The sequence below is a fragment of the Falco punctatus genome, assembly GCF_963210335.1.
Source record: "Falco punctatus genome assembly, chromosome: 1".
In the NCBI taxonomy this organism is placed as follows: domain Eukaryota; kingdom Metazoa; phylum Chordata; class Aves; order Falconiformes; family Falconidae; genus Falco; species Falco punctatus.
This window is the reverse complement of record NC_137580.1, coordinates 84,015,690-84,035,440: the sequence shown is the minus strand read 5'-3', so window position 1 is coordinate 84,035,440 and position 19,751 is coordinate 84,015,690. Positions and strand designations below refer to the sequence as shown.

At 36.8% G+C, this 19,751-nt stretch overlaps 1 protein-coding gene across 10 annotated transcripts in view; it reads right to left on the bottom strand.

Moving 5' to 3' along the window:
• ADGRD1 (adhesion G protein-coupled receptor D1) overlaps positions 1–19,751 on the bottom strand; it is a 172,703-nt gene that overhangs the window by 105,043 nt on the left and 47,909 nt on the right. For all 10 annotated transcript variants that reach the window (XM_080405451.1, XM_080405455.1, XM_080405453.1 and 7 more), the window contains one exon: positions 17,233–17,374. In XM_080405451.1, coding sequence (XP_080261577.1) covers positions 17,233–17,374 — 142 coding nt within the window. The remainder of the gene's footprint in view (positions 1–17,232; positions 17,375–19,751) is intronic.

The window sequence follows — 19,751 nt, the reverse complement described above, 5'->3', positions numbered from 1 at the left end:
TTCTGTAATACATTGTACCTTGGCTTTAAAAAATACTTATGCATTAGTTAAGATCATTATTGTAAAAATGTCTTTCTAACACCAAAAGGTGAAAATCTTGTTAGGTTTCCTCAGATAGCATAAGGAGCCTCCATGGACTGTTCCCACTAAACTAGGAGATGGCAGGCTGGCAGTGTAAAGTCCAAAGAGCGTAAGAGAAACATGGCTTGGTCAGCCACCACTTTTGATCTTGAGGCATAATAACAGGACCAATTTGGGATGTTTCATAGGCTTTCAAAGAAGCAATGAGCAAGTTACTCAGTAACTCTTTCTTTTTATATTCAGAATTTGGCTGAGTTTTCTGAGGTTTTTAACTGTTTCGGTTTTCAGAATATACATCTGTCCTGAGCATTTCAACAACATGTAAAATTTAAGAGACCAGTGCCTTTGATGATCCCCAAAGTCATGGATTATTCTTCCTTTCTTCAGTGAAAGCAGCCTAATTTTAAGTCAAGAGTCACAGTTAAGCAATCAGCTTTTCAGAGTCTGCCTTCCAGGAACAGTCTTCAGTAACCACTCAAAACTTGCTGCTCTGCTAAATATTGTTGCCAGTACACTTACTTTCTGCTGCCTAGTTGATAGTTGCAGGAAGCAAACTTTAATTTTATTTTTTTCCTTAAGTGGCAGGATATTTAGGGCTTTTTAAAAAAATAGCATTTATGAGTCCTAACTTCCCTCATGAGAAAGCCGAAGAATGAGTTAAAATATGTTAATCTAGTCCTGGGATATACAAAATACTCAAACTGAGGGAAGTAAAAAGCTAATCAACAGTCTCAGACAACACCAGAAGAAAGGAAATAGACAATAAAGGAATATACTACATACTGAAGCTGTGCTTTTGTTGCCTTTGGTACAGGCTTTACCACAATAAAGCACTAAGTGTCTGCAACTTCTTATAAATTTTACTGGAAATATTTCTATCATTCCATCAGGTTTGATGTTCACAGGATAAACTTAGGTTTGATGTTTGTGTGGTTAGCTGAGAAACACATCATTTAAAGTGACATCACATGCTCCAAGGTGGTTAGATAAGTGTGAGGTTACACATTTCTTAAAATAAATCAGGCTTAATTACACATTTATAACAAGCTTGTTCTCTCCATGCTGCCTTCAAGGGATTGTGTGGGACTTTTATACTGAATAATTTCACCCCTCCCAACTATTCATTCCCATGCTGCTTTTTCACTCCTGTACATTTAAATGCTAAAGAGAAATCTACAAAAGAAAATAAAGCAAAAATTCCCTGTTAGACAACTTACATGCCTCTAGTTAGGATTTAAGGGCAAGAAGTTCATTGTCAGACACAGACCTGTGCTTGGTGCTGTAGCTGTGCAAGCTTGCTTTGAGGATTCCAAGCAGAAACATGCACATGCCGAGGTGATGGCCATATTGAGAATTATCCTCTCCCAGCTGCGTTGCTCCTGCCAGTTCGGCTATGAATTCAGTGATAAGCACGCCTTGAGCATCTAACTGAACCTCACTTAGTAAAAACTTTGACCTGAAAGATTAAAAGTTAACCTAACCTTATCACATGCCTGAAGTAAATGAGTTGACAGCACTCAGCCATTCTGCAAGAGAACTCAGTCCCACAGAGGATGCTGAATTTATGCCTATTTGCCTCACACTGGCAACTGTTCCCAAGAGTAAAGTAATGCTTCTCTGAAAAAGAAATGGTGTTTATGCTATATTTTCTTTTGCTATATTAAATTATTCCCTGGATGATTTTCTTCCTTCACCCACACCTCTTTTAACCGACTAACACTTTGTCTAACTCTTGGCAGATTTTCAATGTAAATATTTCTGCTCCTTGAAGGAATTTACATAAAGCCTGACTGCTTTGCAAAGGAGAAATGCGTGAAGGTGTCACAGCTCCTTGGTGACAGTTTAGGAGGACTCAACACTGCATTCACAGGACCAAGAAAGGGAACATTTTGACCCCCTCTAAGTGTGCTCTGTCATTCAAACAACTTCACTTAAGACTTAGTTTAAGTTTCAAAGATTTTATATGCCAGTCGGAAATAATGGTCTGAAACACATTTTTACTAGTGGTGTTCAACAGGTTCACAGTAGTCACAATTTTGCAAATTTTAGCAGGTTTTGAGGTACAATGACCATACAGTAACACTCTGGGTGCCACTGTGGCTGAGTCTGAGAATGTCTTTCTTGGAGAAGATGCCCTCAGTTAGTACAATCTGGCATCATTTTATTAACTTATGTGAATTCCTGCTGCTTGACTCCATATGAGAACCTGGTCCCACTAAATGTTTAGCCAGTTTATACAGCCATGTTCTATCCCCAGTTGGAGCAAGAACAAATAAGACCATTGGAGTAGAAAATAGAACACGATTTCATGTATTGAAATCAAGGGAAGTCAGGACTTTTAACACTGACATAAATCTAGGGAGAAAGTTTTATGAATCACAACACAACCATTACATAGAAAGTGAAATTGAGAAATCAAAGATCAAAACAAAAATTCAATACTGTTCTAGTTTTTTAATTAGTTGGAGTGCATCATTAGTAGCATTACACTGCCAGGCTAACTGTCTTAAAGAAAAATTGATCCAGTTCTGAGGATCTGTAAGTAATATTCCTAGAAGAAGAACTATCATGTGTCTGCCATATGCAAAAATTAAGAAAATTTATTTTCAGGTTGAGGGAGGGAAAACACACATGCAAAACAAACAAACAAACAAACAAACAAACAAAAAACAAACCTTTCTTCCAAATCTGAAATTCCACAACTTGTTGAGGGTAGAATTGTCATCCCTAATAACAAGTGGGAACCAGGAAGACTTCATCAGTGTAGCTGAATAATTACAATCATCACTCAGGAAAACCTAATTCCCTGGTGTGTTTTGTGCTTTCTCCAAATTTTTTTCTTTTGCTGACTATTTAAGCTGTATTTGGTATCAACTATCACAGCAGATAGAGACAAGGAATGAAAAATACAGACAGCAGTTCTCCTGAAATTATCACAATTGAAATTATGTAAAACATCTTTAGGCTAATACAAAGTCTATTGCAAAAGTTTTTACCGAAGAGCAGCATAATTCACACACAGTCTAACATGGATCAATCCACTTCTTAGGTGCCACAGGGTATTTTTTTCCCTTGTAACTTTATTAAAAATATCTCTGAGCATTCAGTTCATACGTTCTCTACCTTATAGCCACAGACAGAGTACAAATGGGAAGTGTCTGCTGTGCATGGGTACATTGCAAAAATGTTCGATCTTACAGAGGCTTTCTGTACCCACCTATAACGTGTGTCACAACAACCTCTCCAAAGCATGGAGAAAAGGCACTCCGATGCTTTACACAACCTCTCCCCTTCCTCCTATTTACAGAGTGGGAGTCCTGAGGTAGTCTACAGTAGGATCTCCAAACTTCTGGTAATATCACCAGTTATTACATCATTACACTGAACAATGAGATTTAGCCATAGTATAGAGGATTCATTTATTTCACAGTTCTTTGCTTAGCATGAATGCAAAATAAGGAAGTTAATAACTTACATTGGACTAAAAGCTATTGACTACACATTTTTTACTAGATGAAAAACTGCGCATCTAGGGATTAATTCCACCTAAACCCTAACATCATCTGAACAACCCTGTAAGTTCTTCCCACAGTGCACCAGATATAATATAAATACAAGGAGTGGTATAATTCTAGGATGGGAGCATTACATCTTCCTTCTGTCAGAGTACTCAAGCTTAGTTAAAGCCCCACATTATCTGGCACAGCTCTCCAGCTCTTGCCTTTTACTCAGCAATATGGAGTTTAATATTAACATCAAGCATACATATAAATACATAAAAAGCAGGCAACAGGATGACTAGATTAGGACAGACATATAGATACAGACACAGAAAGCAAAAAAAAAAAAAAATACTGGTTGACCAGACCTGCTCTAACCAAACCTGAGAATTTATTTTAACCAATATTGGAAATACTTATCTATTTCTTTCTGCAAAATCAACCAACAGGTTTTTTACTTAAAATATCTGTGCCTTCAAGACATTCCTTTCTACACTTATCTTCATGAGGATTTCCAAACTGATTGTTATATCAAGCATATTTTATAGACCCCCTGCATTAGTTACATGCATGACATCTCCAGACTCAACCCTAGAAGAATAAATAAAATCAAAACATCGAAATCCAACAATCTGAGAAAAGGAACTCTCAAAGAAAAAAGCACTTAGAAAATAAAAAACCCAGGAAAAAGAAAGTAAGAAGGAGAATGTAAGGATTTTTTGAACAAAATAACAGGTTAATATTCTGAATTAGAACCTTAAATTTACTCAACTTTCATTCACTGCAAATTATTTAAATTTCTTTCTGCTTCATTTTATTTGTTCATGGGATTTGTCTTGTGATTTTCATGTGTTCTACCTCTCCTTGTTTAGCACCGTCTAATACCCAACTTCAGCAAAGCACTTAGCAATGTGCTTGATTCAAATCACATGAGTAACCCCTATAAAACGTGCTGCTACATTCTTTGCTCTCCTAAACTGTGATGCTCTGGTTATCATACTGAAAGTGTTATCATAAGCCCTGCCTTCATCTACAGTACACTCCCCTTCAAAGCATACGTTATTCATTAAATCATAGCTTGAACAGATGAAGATTGCTGAAATTTATTATGAGAGGAGGAAGGTATGCAGCGCTAGCTTCAGGGTGAGTCATTGAAAAGCAGTTCCTCTTGGCTGGCCCTGTCCTGATAGGAATCTTGTTGCTGACCCAGCTTGTGTTAAGCCTCTTAAAATGGGAAGGACTCTACCCCTTTTTTCTAAAAGAAAAAAAAAAAAAGAGGGAAAATACCTCCTTAGCAGCTGCTTATTTCCTGCTAGAAAAACAACTCCAAGCTTCTATTACCAGCTGTTAATACCATTATCTACAAGCTCTGTTGCAAAGCAGAGGGAGGTGAGTTAAAATGCTTTCTGTAACAAGCGGTGGGGAGGGAAACAAGCAAAACCAGAAATTTACCATCCACAGATTTCCCTGAAGTATGACTTCTCTGACATTACTGAGCTAAAATTAACGTTATTTTCTAAGCCAAAGTTTTTATTTATGTTGTGAACTACGTATGTGCATTGTTTTAGATTGGTGATGTTACTGTAACACAGCCTGTACTTAGCCATAATGCTGCCTTGTAATAAGTACCGTCACAGCCACAATGCAGTATCAGGTGACTTTGCTTTTGCTTTAGAAGAAATGCCACTGTGGAAAGGCAAAGGCAGATCACACTCATCACTACTGAGCAGGTGCCTTGTTTTTCCTTTGCTGGTTAAATGGAACAGCTCAGGACCATAATAAAAAGAGGAGAAATCATTCCAAAATCTGTACAATTATTTCTGTACTAATGCCACTCATCACCAGCAGCAGAGCAATAATCTTTGCCTCTATTAGGCTGTATAACTGGTATCGCTCTTTCAACCCTTCCCATTTCACTATTATGGTCGTGAGGACTCCACTCTGAATGTGTGTCATATACTAGATTTCCCATTTAGTGGCCCAAGACAATATTCACAGCATTTTCCTACAGAAACTGTGACTATTTAAAAAGAAGAAAAAATTTTAAAAAATCAATTTGTAATTAAGTGGACTTGCAAGAGTTTTCCAAACCTCCTCTTCCTAACCATAAATTCATCCTATTTAACTACTATTTGGATATCCACTACTATTTTATCACCAGATAAAAGTTGAAGACAACTTGGCAACCCTCACTACCACAAACAAAGCTTTTTCAGGTCCACAAAACTATACCAAACTCCCTTGCATTCATTGTTAATGTCTAATGTGTGTAACATGTCAACATGCAACTTAAAAAAAAAAAATCCTGGTCAAATCCATCTTAATTGCAAGACCACACAGAGGAGCTTCATGTTCAGAAACCTCAAATATTCCATGATTTATAATCACCTTCTAGACCTTGTACTCCTTCGGACACTCCCCACCTACAAAAAAAGTGATTAAAAACAGCCTATGGCCTTTTCCACAAGTGCGTTCTAAACCAGAGTACATGCAGAAGACCCGATTCTTTTCAAAACATATTCCATCTTCACAACAGTTAGCCTTTCGTTACCTTACCCTTATAAGTAATTTTTACATATGTTTCCAAGGCAGCTAAACATAAATCAGAAAGACAAAAGCAGATTTTGTATGTTTACTATTTTCTGCATGAAGCATCATTTGTTTATATTCATTTAAGTATTGGTCACTCATGCCATATAAATCATTCCCGCAAGCTTAAAACGTTTCACAGAGACATGGGCAGACAGGCCAGAAGACTAGAAACTTGAATAGAACCATATGATAATGTCTTGGATTGGCAACCGAGAAATGTAAATGCACAATCTAAAAGGCAAAACAGCATGAGCAAAGAGTTCAAACTATGCACAATTAATAAAAGCAGACTAGTTTCCTCGACATTCAGTGCTGATGTTTTGAAGTCACCACCGGTACAAAAAAACCAGCAACTGTTACACCAAACTATCTCAAGGAGACTATACAACAGGTTGTTCAAACCCCAGACTACTGAAAGCAGTAAAATATAAATTAGATTGAACAAATACAGTCACAGATGGCTCTTCCGCTGAAACAACTAGTGAAAAATTTTGTAGTGCACTTTCTACTTGTTGTTCATTTACTTAATATGCATGCTGACAGACCTTTCCATTTTCAGAAATTATTAGTCCAGGTTTCCTTTACTGTACTCCTCATAAATACAGGTCCATTTAACCGCTAGGACTCATCCTGTGCAACAAGTGGTATCATGGCAATTCTGCCTATGAGATACACATAAGGTGTTAGAGACAGAAAACTGGCTTAAGAGCAATCGTCTTCTCTGTGGTTCTCATATGTGAGAACACAGTAAAAAATAATAAGATAAACAGCTCAGGAAAATCTAGATCTTAAAAGCTTGCCAGTGTGTGTAAGAGTTCTAGTACGAAGCCAGATATCACATAATGTGACGCTGCTGAAATGTGAAGGATCAAGGTAACAAATCAAGGAAAACAGAAAAGAACATCTTTCTTTAAACATCCCTCCACCACAGTGCCTTATCTGGAATTCGGTCACATTGATCTGGAAGACAAACTGAGTTGAACCTGCCTAGAGTTGAGTTAATAGGTCCAGAGGATCCAGAAAGTTGTTTCTCTTCTTCCTTTTACATGGATTATTCAAGACGTAACTAAAGGAGAGGTAGCAATGCACTAGCATTAGATTTCTACTTATTGAAAAACACTGGCAGTAAAATCAAAAGACATATTATCTGAAACAAGTATTTATTTTTAGTGTTTGGACTTGATTCTTTTTTCTCTTCAAATTGTTATGAATAATGGAGAATGGAGTTGTACCAGTCTGAAAGCAACATAAGATCACCATAGTGAGGAGTGAAAGCTCAGCTTCATGGGAGTCAGCAGTTCTACCACGGATTGTGATTAAATCAGAGTTTTACCCTTTATATTTAATAGATCTCTCTACAAAACAGTTTTAGAAAGATACTCTCTCCAAGAGCCATACTCTAGTGAATTTGAAATTCTCAATGAGCAAACCTATTTCTGAGCTTAAAGAGAAAAACGAAATAGAATTTGGGCATTTTGAGTCTAAATCCAGCTTTTTCTGTTTAAAATCCTACAGTTTACTTCTGCAACTTCAAAACAGCTTGACCTCATCCAGAGATGTTTTACAGGATCTGTGCTCACACTGGGGATTAGGGACTGGTGGAATGTTATTTTTACTTTTCTGTTTATAATTTTAAACAAACTTACCAACTGAATGTTGGCTACTTCACCACCGCAGTAACTTTTTTTCATAACATCTAAATATATATCTGTATTAACATTGTGCAAAGAAACACAATGTTTTATAGCAGAAACACTGACAGTTCGTTAAGTGTAGCACAACTAGCTGGAACTCCTGCAATAAGCCATCACCACACACAAGGATGCTTTGAGGATGTAGTCACTGATGAGGAACTTAAATAGAAGGAACTAAACTGGATTTTAAAATGGTGTTCACAGCTGCGACAGAACTCTACACCACTGGACCAGACTTGATCATGTCAAATATAAACCCCATAATTTTCTCTTCTCCTCCTGTGACAAATATTCAATCAGAGGCACAAGATGCCACAGCTCTGTAAAACAGGATAACTGTGGAATTATGTTCTGGGTTTATTTTATAAGTCAGCAAGATTTTTCAACGTTTATTGCTTGGTATTGACTGACCTCCAGCTCCTGATGCACTGTCACTTGGAAGCAGCAATTTGAAAGAAAAAGCAGATGCTTTTTGCTGTAGATTGATAACACTTGGTTCCAGTCACCAGTAGTTATTTTCTTTAGGCAAGAGGTAATTTTATAGATACTAAGTGGAACCTAGCATGCCCAAAGAATAAAAGTCAGCAACTAAACTTAAAACCGAAAGCAAACTTTACTTGAATACTTCCAAAAACATTAAATCACTTCATGATGTCCCCGCTCCTGTTGCAATATCCACCTCAAAGGCAAAGGACTCATTTCAAAGACATATTGAGGACTTGTTTCATGACAAATGAGTGGTAACACAGGGAAAGTACTGCACTTCCAAAGGCTTAAGTCTGTTCTGACATGAAAATGAAACCTTCTATGAATTACAGCTTATTACAATGCAATCCCGATTCTTTCAACGGGCAATCTTCAATGTGCTTAATGAAAATCTATAATTTTTTTGTTACTGCACATTTCCAGGCTTTTAGAATGGATTCCTATGAGAATATAAGTCTTGGGATGTTTCTGTTAATAACATTAACAATACAGAACCATTGCTGTATTGTTAAGAGATGCCATATATCATCATAATGACTACTGGTATTTTAAGGTTGCCCAGGAGCAAGAAAATTAGCTGCAACTATGTCCATTTCTCATTTGAACTCAATGGATTTTTTGTATTCTTTATAGCGAGAATTTAACTTTTGCAACAAAGTGCTAAACTTTGTATTGATTTTTAAATTACGAGCTTTTTTTTTTCCTTAATTACAGTACAATCTGTAAGAGTCATAGTTTTAATTGTATTTTATTCAAGTTTTTCCTGGCAAAGTCCACCCTGTGAAAAATGACACCCCTGATCTGCAGATGTGGGCAAAAGTCATTGTTTTTCCTTGATCCATATATAAATTAGTCAACACTTAACTCGCCATAAAAATAAATTGGCTCCATATTGATTTGTCTCTCTCATGGTAGCACTAATATTTGTTTACAAATGGGAATTGGTTATTCTCTCATTTTATTTTCCTATCAGTAATGATGTTAAACAAACCTCGGGATATAGCATGCTCCTGGCCAGGCAAAAGGCAACAGATAGAAGGATGAGATTCAGGTACCTTTTAGAGGAATAAGCCCCACTGCCTCATTAAAAGCTCAGTGAAGTTCCTTAACCTTGTTCTCTATCCCCTTGAACTGCAAGACGACTACCACCAGTTTTTTATAATGGGAGCACAGTTAAGAGGAGAGGAGGTCTATCTTCTCCCTGTACTTTACCATCTCCAAAGGAGGACTCCAAGAGAGCACTTCCCAGATATGCAGGCTGCACTTAACAATGAATGCTGATGCTCTCATATGACTCCTGGTTCTTGAGGTTTAAGGAAGCCAGAATATGAGATGGGATTAACAGGAAAAGCTGGTAAAGCTGCACTGATGAAGCACTCTAGAGAGCAGCAGAGAAAGCAGCTCACTGTGGGGTTCTGATGGGAAACATTCATTGCAGAAAGTAAAACAGCAGAAGCAAAAGAAATGACTGAGAGAGGAGATGGTCAAAAAATGAGGAGAGAAGCAGCTTGTTTGAATGATTCAGTGTAATAATATGGTAAGAAAGATTAACGCTTCGTGGTCATGCAGACAGCTCCCCAAGCACTACATTTGTGAAAATGAACCACGTAGAGCAAAGGAATAAGATGGAACAACACTAAAGTTAGTCCTAACGTGGTAGTATCTTAGTAAAACACATTTTTTCCCCCAGAATCAAACAAATCTCTAATGTGGCATTTGCATTAACTGTATTAGAGACATATTTATACAGATACATACATACATATATATATATATATATATAATCTAAAAACCATGATTCTATGATTTGGAGGAAAAAACAGCTACATTAAGATTTCCCAGTTTGTATCTAATCTTCAAGTGAGGCCCTCTAACAGCCAAGAGTTTATAATTCTCCAAAACTGCAGCTGCACACATGGCACTTCTGCAAAAAAGAAAGGGAAAATAAAGCCCTGGAAAAAACTACAGAAGCCTCAATGTGGTTGAATTGAGTACAAAAATTTTGCTTCCAGCATAAGGCAATTTTCTCTATGGTATCAGTCAAGGGATCAACAAGGCAGTGAGAAGCACAGTGTGCTCTGGTGCATTACCCAGGGTAGGAATATTCCCCCTTTTGTCTCATGACCTCAGTCTGTCCTTTACCCTCTCTGCACCAAACATGCCTGGATTTATACCAAGCTGGTATTTCTAAGGTGCTGAAAGATGGTCAGCTTCCTTGTCAGGAAAGACAAGAATTTATAGCTACTTACTTTGTGCCCAAGACAGTGTCAAAAAGTGACTTCAGTGTTGACAAAGATCAAGGTCTACGGTACATAGCCCTATGGATTCCCCAAAATGTTGGTGCAATTTTGCACCATTTCTACCTCTGTTACCTCTTCTGACACTTGCCAGAGCATGTTGTGTATGCATTTCAGCCTTGACATTCATCTAGTCTAAATTTCTACCCTTTGCTGTAATTTCTTGGATCACATAAATGAAATGTTAGTTCTTCTCTAGTTGCTCCTGCTGGGAAAAACATCTTGCTAGAAACAGATTTTTTTGTAGGATAATCATTTTACAAAAAGTACTGTTGCTCCACTGCAAAACATCTGGACAGCTCAAGATTAAGCCTTCTCCAGCTGCAAACTACTATCAGTCTTCACACCATCCCATACACACCAAAGGTGTTAGTTGATTCCTGTTATCTTTTTTGCTGGAGACGGTAAGTTGCTGAAGAGCAGAGCATCATCATTTTTAAAATCAGTCAAAAAAATTCTGCCTTTCACTGAAATGTTCCTGACTAACAACTGACTATGGTAACATATCAAGTTTTGTCCCTTAGAGGGCTTAGGCAAAATTTTGCTGATAAATGTAATATTTATATTAGAACAAATACTGCAACCTATGTAAAAGAAATAATAAAAAAATGCATCTTTAATTTAACTTGTCATCTTTACAGTTATGAAGAATGATGTCTTTCTGAAGACACTGTATGTCCAACATCTGAAGTTTTGTCGATCTTCTTTGACCAGGATGTTAGGAATATAATCTAAAGCTTTTCCGAAGAAATCCTGGACAATTTGCAAAAGTTTAACACTTAATACAAGCCCACATTCAAATTCTTTATGTCCATTCAATACTAAAGCCAAAATTATATGCCTCAGGGTAGCTCCACTAAGGAGCATGGATCTAGCTTAACTGTATCTTTACTGTTTTGGTCTTTGGACTTGCTGTTAAAATCACCAATGCATGTGCCACGCTGTAACAGTGAGTTTGATGTGAGTAGCTACCCAGTAGGAACATAGCTATTTCTTTCAGTTCAAGTTCACCAAGGGCTCCCTTAAGTACCATGCAGCCACATTTTCCACCATAACACACATTTGCTAGACATGACCAATGCTTACCACTGTTGATCCTCTCACTATTTACCTTATTATTACTCCAATTTTTCTTGATGGGCCAGAAGTGTTCCAGTTTCTAGAACTACAGAGACTACCACATACTACGGTCAGCAGGTACATCGAGGGAGCTGGTAAGTTTAGAGGAAAACACGCGTTCACACTGAATATACTGCAATTACAGGCAATACTAGCTGTCAAAGAACATAATCATCTTGCGTTTCAACCTTTGCCTCACTGTATTCCAGGTCAGCTATAGAAAGAAAACAATATGTACATACTAAGCAAGCTCTTCCCATTATTTGCATGGGTGTATGTTGACTGGCATGACTATCGTGACAAACATTGAATCAACAGAATAAAATATTTAATGATATTTAAAATTTGACTATTAATAAAACAGCTTAGCAGAATTACAACGATAGAGCTGAGTCTAGAGTGTCACAAAGTACTACTTGGTTCTCTCTCATCTTCATCTTGTACCATAAGCAGCGGGAAGGAAGGGACGGTCATTGAAAAGATCCATGAATGTAATTCAATATGTAAGAAGTCTCAAGCAAAAAGGCCCTCAATGATCCCCAGTTATCACAGGAAAAGCTATCTTGTATCTACAGAGAATGGAAACAGGAACTGCTTTTCAGCCCTAGCTATGTCATTGTGTATTGTATTGTATTGTATTGACATGGTGGACAGGAAGAGTGGACAGAGCATTATTCACAATGGTAGAAAGAATAAAATACTTATTCACTTTATATTCTGATCCAGATAAATTAATTTTAAATCCCTGATGAAGTCTTCTTGCAAAACAGTCTTTCTAAAGCTATTAATATTTTCATAAGACAAAAGAAAAGGGAAGAATAACAGAATAATTGGTTTGGAGGACTGTGCAACAAAACAAACTTGTTAGAATAGTGACAATTAAAGCAAAAATAACACTACAAGTAGTAAAATGTACATATCTATCTTATCTGTAGGGAGTCTTTACTTCATAAGAAGAATTAAATAAGTAATATTTTTATCCTGTGAAAAAAATGGGATGACATTCATCCTGATCCATGAGAACTTCTATTTTAAGTCAGAAAACCATTTTCCACTAACGGAAGCTTGACCAGAAAATTTTCTGCCTGCTCTGTTGATAGAAAGCATGTCAAGCAGCAATACTGGTTCCATGAGAATCCAGCTGTGAGCCTGAACATCATGGGCTAACTGCTGTAATTACTGATGTCCTCTTTTAATTTCCTCTCTGATGGAGGTGAGTCTGTGGTCTAGCCTCCCTAGTCCTCATATCCATGAAGTGAACAGCCTATGTATCAACTTCTCAGCTCCTGTGACCCACAGCACCAGTTTAGCCTCCCCCTCAGGCTGTGCACCCTGCCCACTGCCCTATGGTGCTCTCTAGAAAAGGAAGCATTAACGTGTCATTTACAAATATGCCCTGCATCCTTACCTAATTGAGTAGATATTAGCATCAGTTTGTATTGCCTCATGTTTCAATGAGAAACAGAAATTTGATCATCTGACGAGGTCCTAAAAGCTGATAAGAAACACAGACAGTTTCATACAAACCCAGAGAATCATTGCTCGAGAGGAGATTTAACAGTGAGTTAGGCTGTAGAATGATAAATGCTCTGTGAAGTTTTGATTCAAGAGGTGATATTCAGTTCACAGACATTTTCTTTGTACCTATTTCCTAAACAAGACATTTTATTTTACTTCCTTTTGTTTTCTGTTGCTCAATGATTGACACTTTTCCTACTAGACACAGTAGAAGAAAAAGATATAAAATTTAATTGAGCTGGGCCAAGCACCGCTACAATCAGTACAAGAAACAATATTCTTTCACTCCTCTTATTTTTGTACTTGTAAAATCCAGTAGACTCCACAGATCAGCCGAAAAAAGTCAGACTCAAACTTAAATTTTAATAGAGAAAAACTATTTGTTTGGACTTATTTTTTACTTTTTCTTATTACACTTCCCTCTTAAACTGAGAACATTATGTGGAACAAACTGGCAACTATGGGACTGGTATCCACTTCAAATGCTTCTTCCATTATTACAAGCAAGTAAGCAAGCAGTATTTTAATGGATGAAACAGGTTTCTAAGCCAGATTTTATGCTCTTGGTTTAATTATTATATTCAGTCATAAACTTACATAAATAGCTTGACTGTTACACTTTAAAGTACGTACTTGAACATAGTGATCTTGCAGCCAGAATTTCTTTTACATATTAAATTCTACTTCTATTTCATAAGTAATCATACTCAACTGAATGAAACTGCTTCAGACAGTAAAATAATATGCAGTATGATAGAAAGGACCCATGCTGCTATCATATGAAAGCTTTCAGAGACATGTAGTCATTTCCTGAGCTGCTTGAACTAACTTCTGTAAATTTAAGTAATTTACTTAAGTAGATTTACAATTATCTAAATCTACATATTTTTAAACTATTCCATGGAATTCACTGGAGACACAGCAAAATTAAAGAGAACACATTTGGCCCACTGTTGACATACTTATGTATAACAACTGGAAGGTATAATCTATTCATCCATTCCCTGATATTAAACATACCTACTAATTAAAAGCCAGAAGAGAAATTATATTCCCAAAGCAATAGGTGTCAGAGACAAGCAGTCTTCCTATCAAGTTCAATGCATTTACCACTTCAGCAGAGCTGCACACATTCTACTCACAACTCCTCACTGCACGTCTTCCTCACAGACAAAAATTCAGTTTATTTCTACCTACACTATATCTTTGTTTCTAAAGAATACTCACAGAATTTGGAATCCATATACAAGATAGCCAGAGGCATTTGGGTTGGTTCTGTTGCTCACTAATAGGTTTTTTTTTTTAGCAAAGTCACACCATCAGCAAAAAAAAAAAAAAAAACCACAAGAAAGGCAGAGCAGATAACTAGATGTATTCCCATTGCCCAGATCTCATACTATAGCTTCATTAATTCTCTTTACAAACTTTTTTGCCAAGTTCTCCTTTTAAACACCTATTCTGACACTAGATTATACTCTTCACTGGGAAAACAATATAAATGAAATATGGCAAATAAATTAAATAAAATATTTTATGAGGTCAAAGCAGATTTTCTGTTTCACACATCTGATGATTTCAGAATGTTTTGGTATTTGAAGGTGTTTTAGCATTTGGATTTTTTTACATCTAATTTGAAATTTTAAAAGGAATTTTAGAAACCAAGCTAGGAGATACACAAAGTGTTTCACCATCAGATAACACTGAAATCAGGTTCTAGAACAGGCATAGAAAATATCCCACACAGTTGCATTTAATTTTGATTTGAAAAACACTGGAGAAATGGATGTTTAGTCCACCACTGGAGCTGTTTCTAATTCAAGTCCACAAACTGTTCAGGGGTAAAAAACACAATGAGATTATGAATTTTCTAACAGTACTTGTGAAGCAAAAATGTCACTGCATCTCTTAAATTTCTTGTCAAAGTAACAGAATGGTACCAGTTAATAAAATGTAAAAGCCAGCAGCAGATTATTACTTGAGGGAATAGGTAAGCAGATGAAGGGTTCCCTGCCTTTCAGAGGGATGCACCTTTTGTGCTTTATCCATCTCCTTTCAGGGTTGTATGCCTAAGAGCAAAATCTAGCACAATTATCCCAACATAGTTTATTGAACAGAGTTTAAGATCATGCTCACTACACATTTAGAAATACTCCCCCCCTTTCATTATAAATTAGGAGAACTTTAAATGCAAATGCACTGACATGTATTTACGGACTGATTTCAGACAGCACTGAGCTAATTTTTCAGTGCTGTTAACACAACGGGGTAAGTTTCCCCATTTCCCGCAATGCTTTTAAAAAATAAAATAAAACTCAGAAAACAAACAAAAAAAACCCCAAACACAGACACACAAAAAAACCCCACCACAAACCAAAATAAAGTCACACCTGAAGAGGTGTTCTTATGATCAGACCTGAACATTCCCCAGAATAGAAGTAGCTGTATAAATACTGTGGTAGATAATAGATGGCTGCCTGTGAATGCATTGCCAATCAGCAGTAATAGGTCTGTAAGAGACAACAGCCACTCCTCTGAGCTCATACTGCTCATACAAAGCACATACTGCTCTAGGCGGAGTATGAAACTCCCAATCAACCTGTATCCATTACACACAGGATACATTAGACAGACATGTTCATACCACATTCTCATGGATTCTGCTGACTAAACCAGAGAAAGCGATGATAAATGCAAAATTTTTAACTGTATACCAAGATCCTAGTGATCTTCACAGTGAAAGTCAACAGGCATAAAGATAAAAACCAACTGGTTTAACAGCCTGCTAGTAAATTATCACAGTAAATCATGAGAAGGTACCTGCATAAATAAAGCAAAGTACATTTTATAAATGACCTACACAAAATACAGTCTTCACTTTGCAAGTGCCCGCCTCCAAAAGGCCCCTAGGGACACTGAAGAGAGTCCTTAGTTTGAAAAACTGTCAGCAACACACTATTCATCTCTATGCCTTAGGGTCATATATCTGTTTTCTGCAGCCTACTCCATCTTTATCCGTAGCCCAACAGGAAGAAGATAAATTGGCTTGAAAACAGCCATTGAAAAAAACATGATAAAATATTCAGAAGAACATAAAAGAGATGTTTTCTAGTAACTGAAATCTTTCTTTTCCATTCAACACTAAGTAGGTTATAGATGCTACACGTCTCATGCCAGCACCTCATAGTTTTAACTCAACTATTCTACATTTCACTGACAAGAAAAAGAGGTATCTTATTCTCCAAGGGCAAACAAAACCAGTTTTTTTTCCAATTTCTGGCTGGAATATGCTAATTAGTGAAACTGAAATGTCTTACCAAAAATGATCAGTTTGAATATAACTTGTCTCCAAGTTTTCTCAGATCCTCACATTTCTTGTCTCTTGTTTCTCAGATTCAGAATGCTCTGCTCTCTAGAAAGGGCAGTTCACACCTGAACAGGGATTTAAACCTGCCTCTCTCCTATTCCAGGAGATACCGTGCTCATCATACCTGTCTCTGCCCTTGAAGGAGTTCCTTCTGTAGGTTTATTCATGAGAACATTCAAAACACCTCAGTTGTCTCAGTGTGGATTAAGACCAAAAGCAAAAACCATAAGTGCATTCTTGGTTTTAACAGCTCTAACAAGAAAGCGGTAATTCATACCATCCTGTTGTAGATTGGACAAACACATCCACAGAGCAATGCATACAGAAAGGCCTAAAGCTCTACTTGTCACATCATCTTTTTTTTCAACATGTACACTAATCAGCCTTTTGCAGTGATGGAAACAGAAGTCATTGAAATGTAATGGCTGGAAAAACATAATATTGTAGTCACAAATGCCATCTGAATTGCTACTAAAAACGCCCATAAAAATTACAAGAGAAATACAAAAAAGTCATCACAGATACTGAAGTTTTGAACAGCTTTGACAATAACCTAAACAGGTAGTTTCCATTTCACTTACCAATTTGTGGGTCAGATGGATGGTAATAAGAGGAGATCCTGACAGATTGTGGGACAACTTGGGTGGAGGTTCCACTCTGATAGAGATGAGATAACTGGTTGCTGAGATCATACAACCTTTGTAGGCGGCAGCTTCAGCAATCCTTGGAAAGAAACAAACATATTAAGGAAGCAGAACAATAAATTTTTTTTAGTTCATCCACAACACCCACAGCAGGAGCACAGAACCTCCTTTTTCCATTCAAGACAATGAATTTCTATAGGGGAGCAAGATCTGGTGCTCAGGATCCTACAGGACTAGAAACAACAGCTAAAAAGTACAGAGAACAGCTTTAGGCATTAGGAGACTTGGTATCATAAGTACTACTTCATTATGCTCCTCTTCTGTAAAGGTTGCTGAAAGTGCTTTAGATAATTAGACAGAATCCTACAAGTATCTAAAAATAACCTAAGCAAAGCAATCTAAGTGAGGAGAAAACTTCTGGGGGTTTCAGGCTAATTACACATACATGTGAGTGTGTAAAACACATTATATATAATGCAAATAAATTTACACAGATTAATATATTTAAAAGTAATTTATAGCTTTACTTTGAAAAATTGATTATGTCCAGTTAGGTTTGTTAGTAAGTCAGGTCACAATAAAAACAGCCGAATCTGACTAATCATCTAATTAGTCCAGGTAAGTTTTTTTTCTAGGCTGAAGTAATTTTGCAGTACGTAAGAACCCTTTCATTTCTGCTTTCAGACAGAAGTTATGACTTTGGCATTTTCACACATTTAGAAGTAACTAAGATCCATCTGGTTGTAGGGCAAAATTTTTTAGGCTGTCAGTAACAAATTGTGCAGGAGTAAAATGGCCTCTGTCATCTAACTCTTCAGTATGAATGGTGAATGGTATTTACTATGAGAAATATGAGCCACAGCAAATTAACCATCACCGTGGGTTTCCAAACAGCACACCACTGGAAAGAGCCAGTTTGCAAAGCACATTTAAAAATACCTTATTTATATCTGCCACTTGTTTGCAATGGTTTCTTTTCTTTTTTCCCCAGGAAAAAAAAAATATCATATCAGATATTAAAATAAATTCATTCAGTTCATCAGCAAGGTCAAATGAAACAGAACTAATTTAGCACAACCCCAAGCACCAGTCCTTAGTTCTGACCCCAGAAAAACATCAGTATCAGAGATTACTTCTGCTCCCAGTAACCAGCATGTTCATCTGAAGGCAGAATTTGCTACACTGATATGAAAAGTTTAAGTTTAGAGAAGGACTAGTAATGTTAAGACCACTATGCAACATTGTGAGATTTCCCCTAAACAGATTAACAGGGTGGGGATTTCTTCTACACCCATTATCTGCCGTTTTAACTTTAGAGAGCTAGATGAATTTTGAAGTGTGAAAAAACTTCAACACAAGCAAGAAAAAAATGTTTCTGTGTTTCGTGCTTGTATATGCAGGTCTTTCTTCACCGTGGCCCTGGAATTTAGATGATAGTGAGTCCATCATCTGAATACCTTCATTGGGATTCCTACAGAGCTACACAAACTGTATATGACTGGAAACAGAACAGGGCTCAAAGCCTTTTTTTGTTTTGATTCTTTTTTGGTAAAGAATCAAAACCGACTCCTCTTAGAAACTGCTATTTATGTAGTCTGAAAACAGAAGTCATCTGCCTGAACAGCACAAATGCTCCGAGTTCTGGTTTTAGCTTTCCACCACAAAAGAAAAAAAAAATTGCCCTTAAGAAGAAAGCAGACAGGCTTCAAATTACAGGTGTTCAAGTAGCCCAGTGCTAGAAGAAACATAAAGTCTTTAAAACAAACTACTCTGGAAAAACGTTACTCTACTGAAATGTAAGAAAAAAAGTTATAATAGTACAGCACAAGAAAGAAAACCATCCAGAAGAGAAGTGCAGACTCACTTTTAAAACTTTTTTTAATACCTGGGCTTTGATTCTACAGAGGAAAATCGCTAAGCTAGCATTCCCCGTATTACTAGTGGTTTAGATGTTGTTTTGGACAGATCCGTGTGTAGAATTTTATAGACATGATTCTGTAGTGCATTACCTACTGCAAACAGTTCAAGTAGTTTGGATTAATTATCAAAAACTAGAAGATGTTTCTTCTCCAGTGTCTTTGCGTTTCTCTTTAACATTGCAGCAGGGCCAGATCCTTCCTTCTCAAAAATGAGTGTTAAAAAATACATACAACTCAGTGGAACAGGAATAGGTCTCCAGGCTGTTCTATACCACAAAATTCAGAGAATATACTCAAAGATGATGTAACTGTTATGTTTTGCTATATCAGAGCCCCAGGAGATTTAGACTCTGACAATGCACTAGAATACAGTGGTTTGACATGCAGCATCTTTAATCATACTATGTTTGCTAAACTTAGACCTAACTCAAGACCATATCATTTCTTTTTCTCTGAGAAGCTGAGATTATAGCTTATTATCTTCATAAATTACACGGATCCTCCTGCCTGAAAAACTTAAGCCACCATAAATTATTG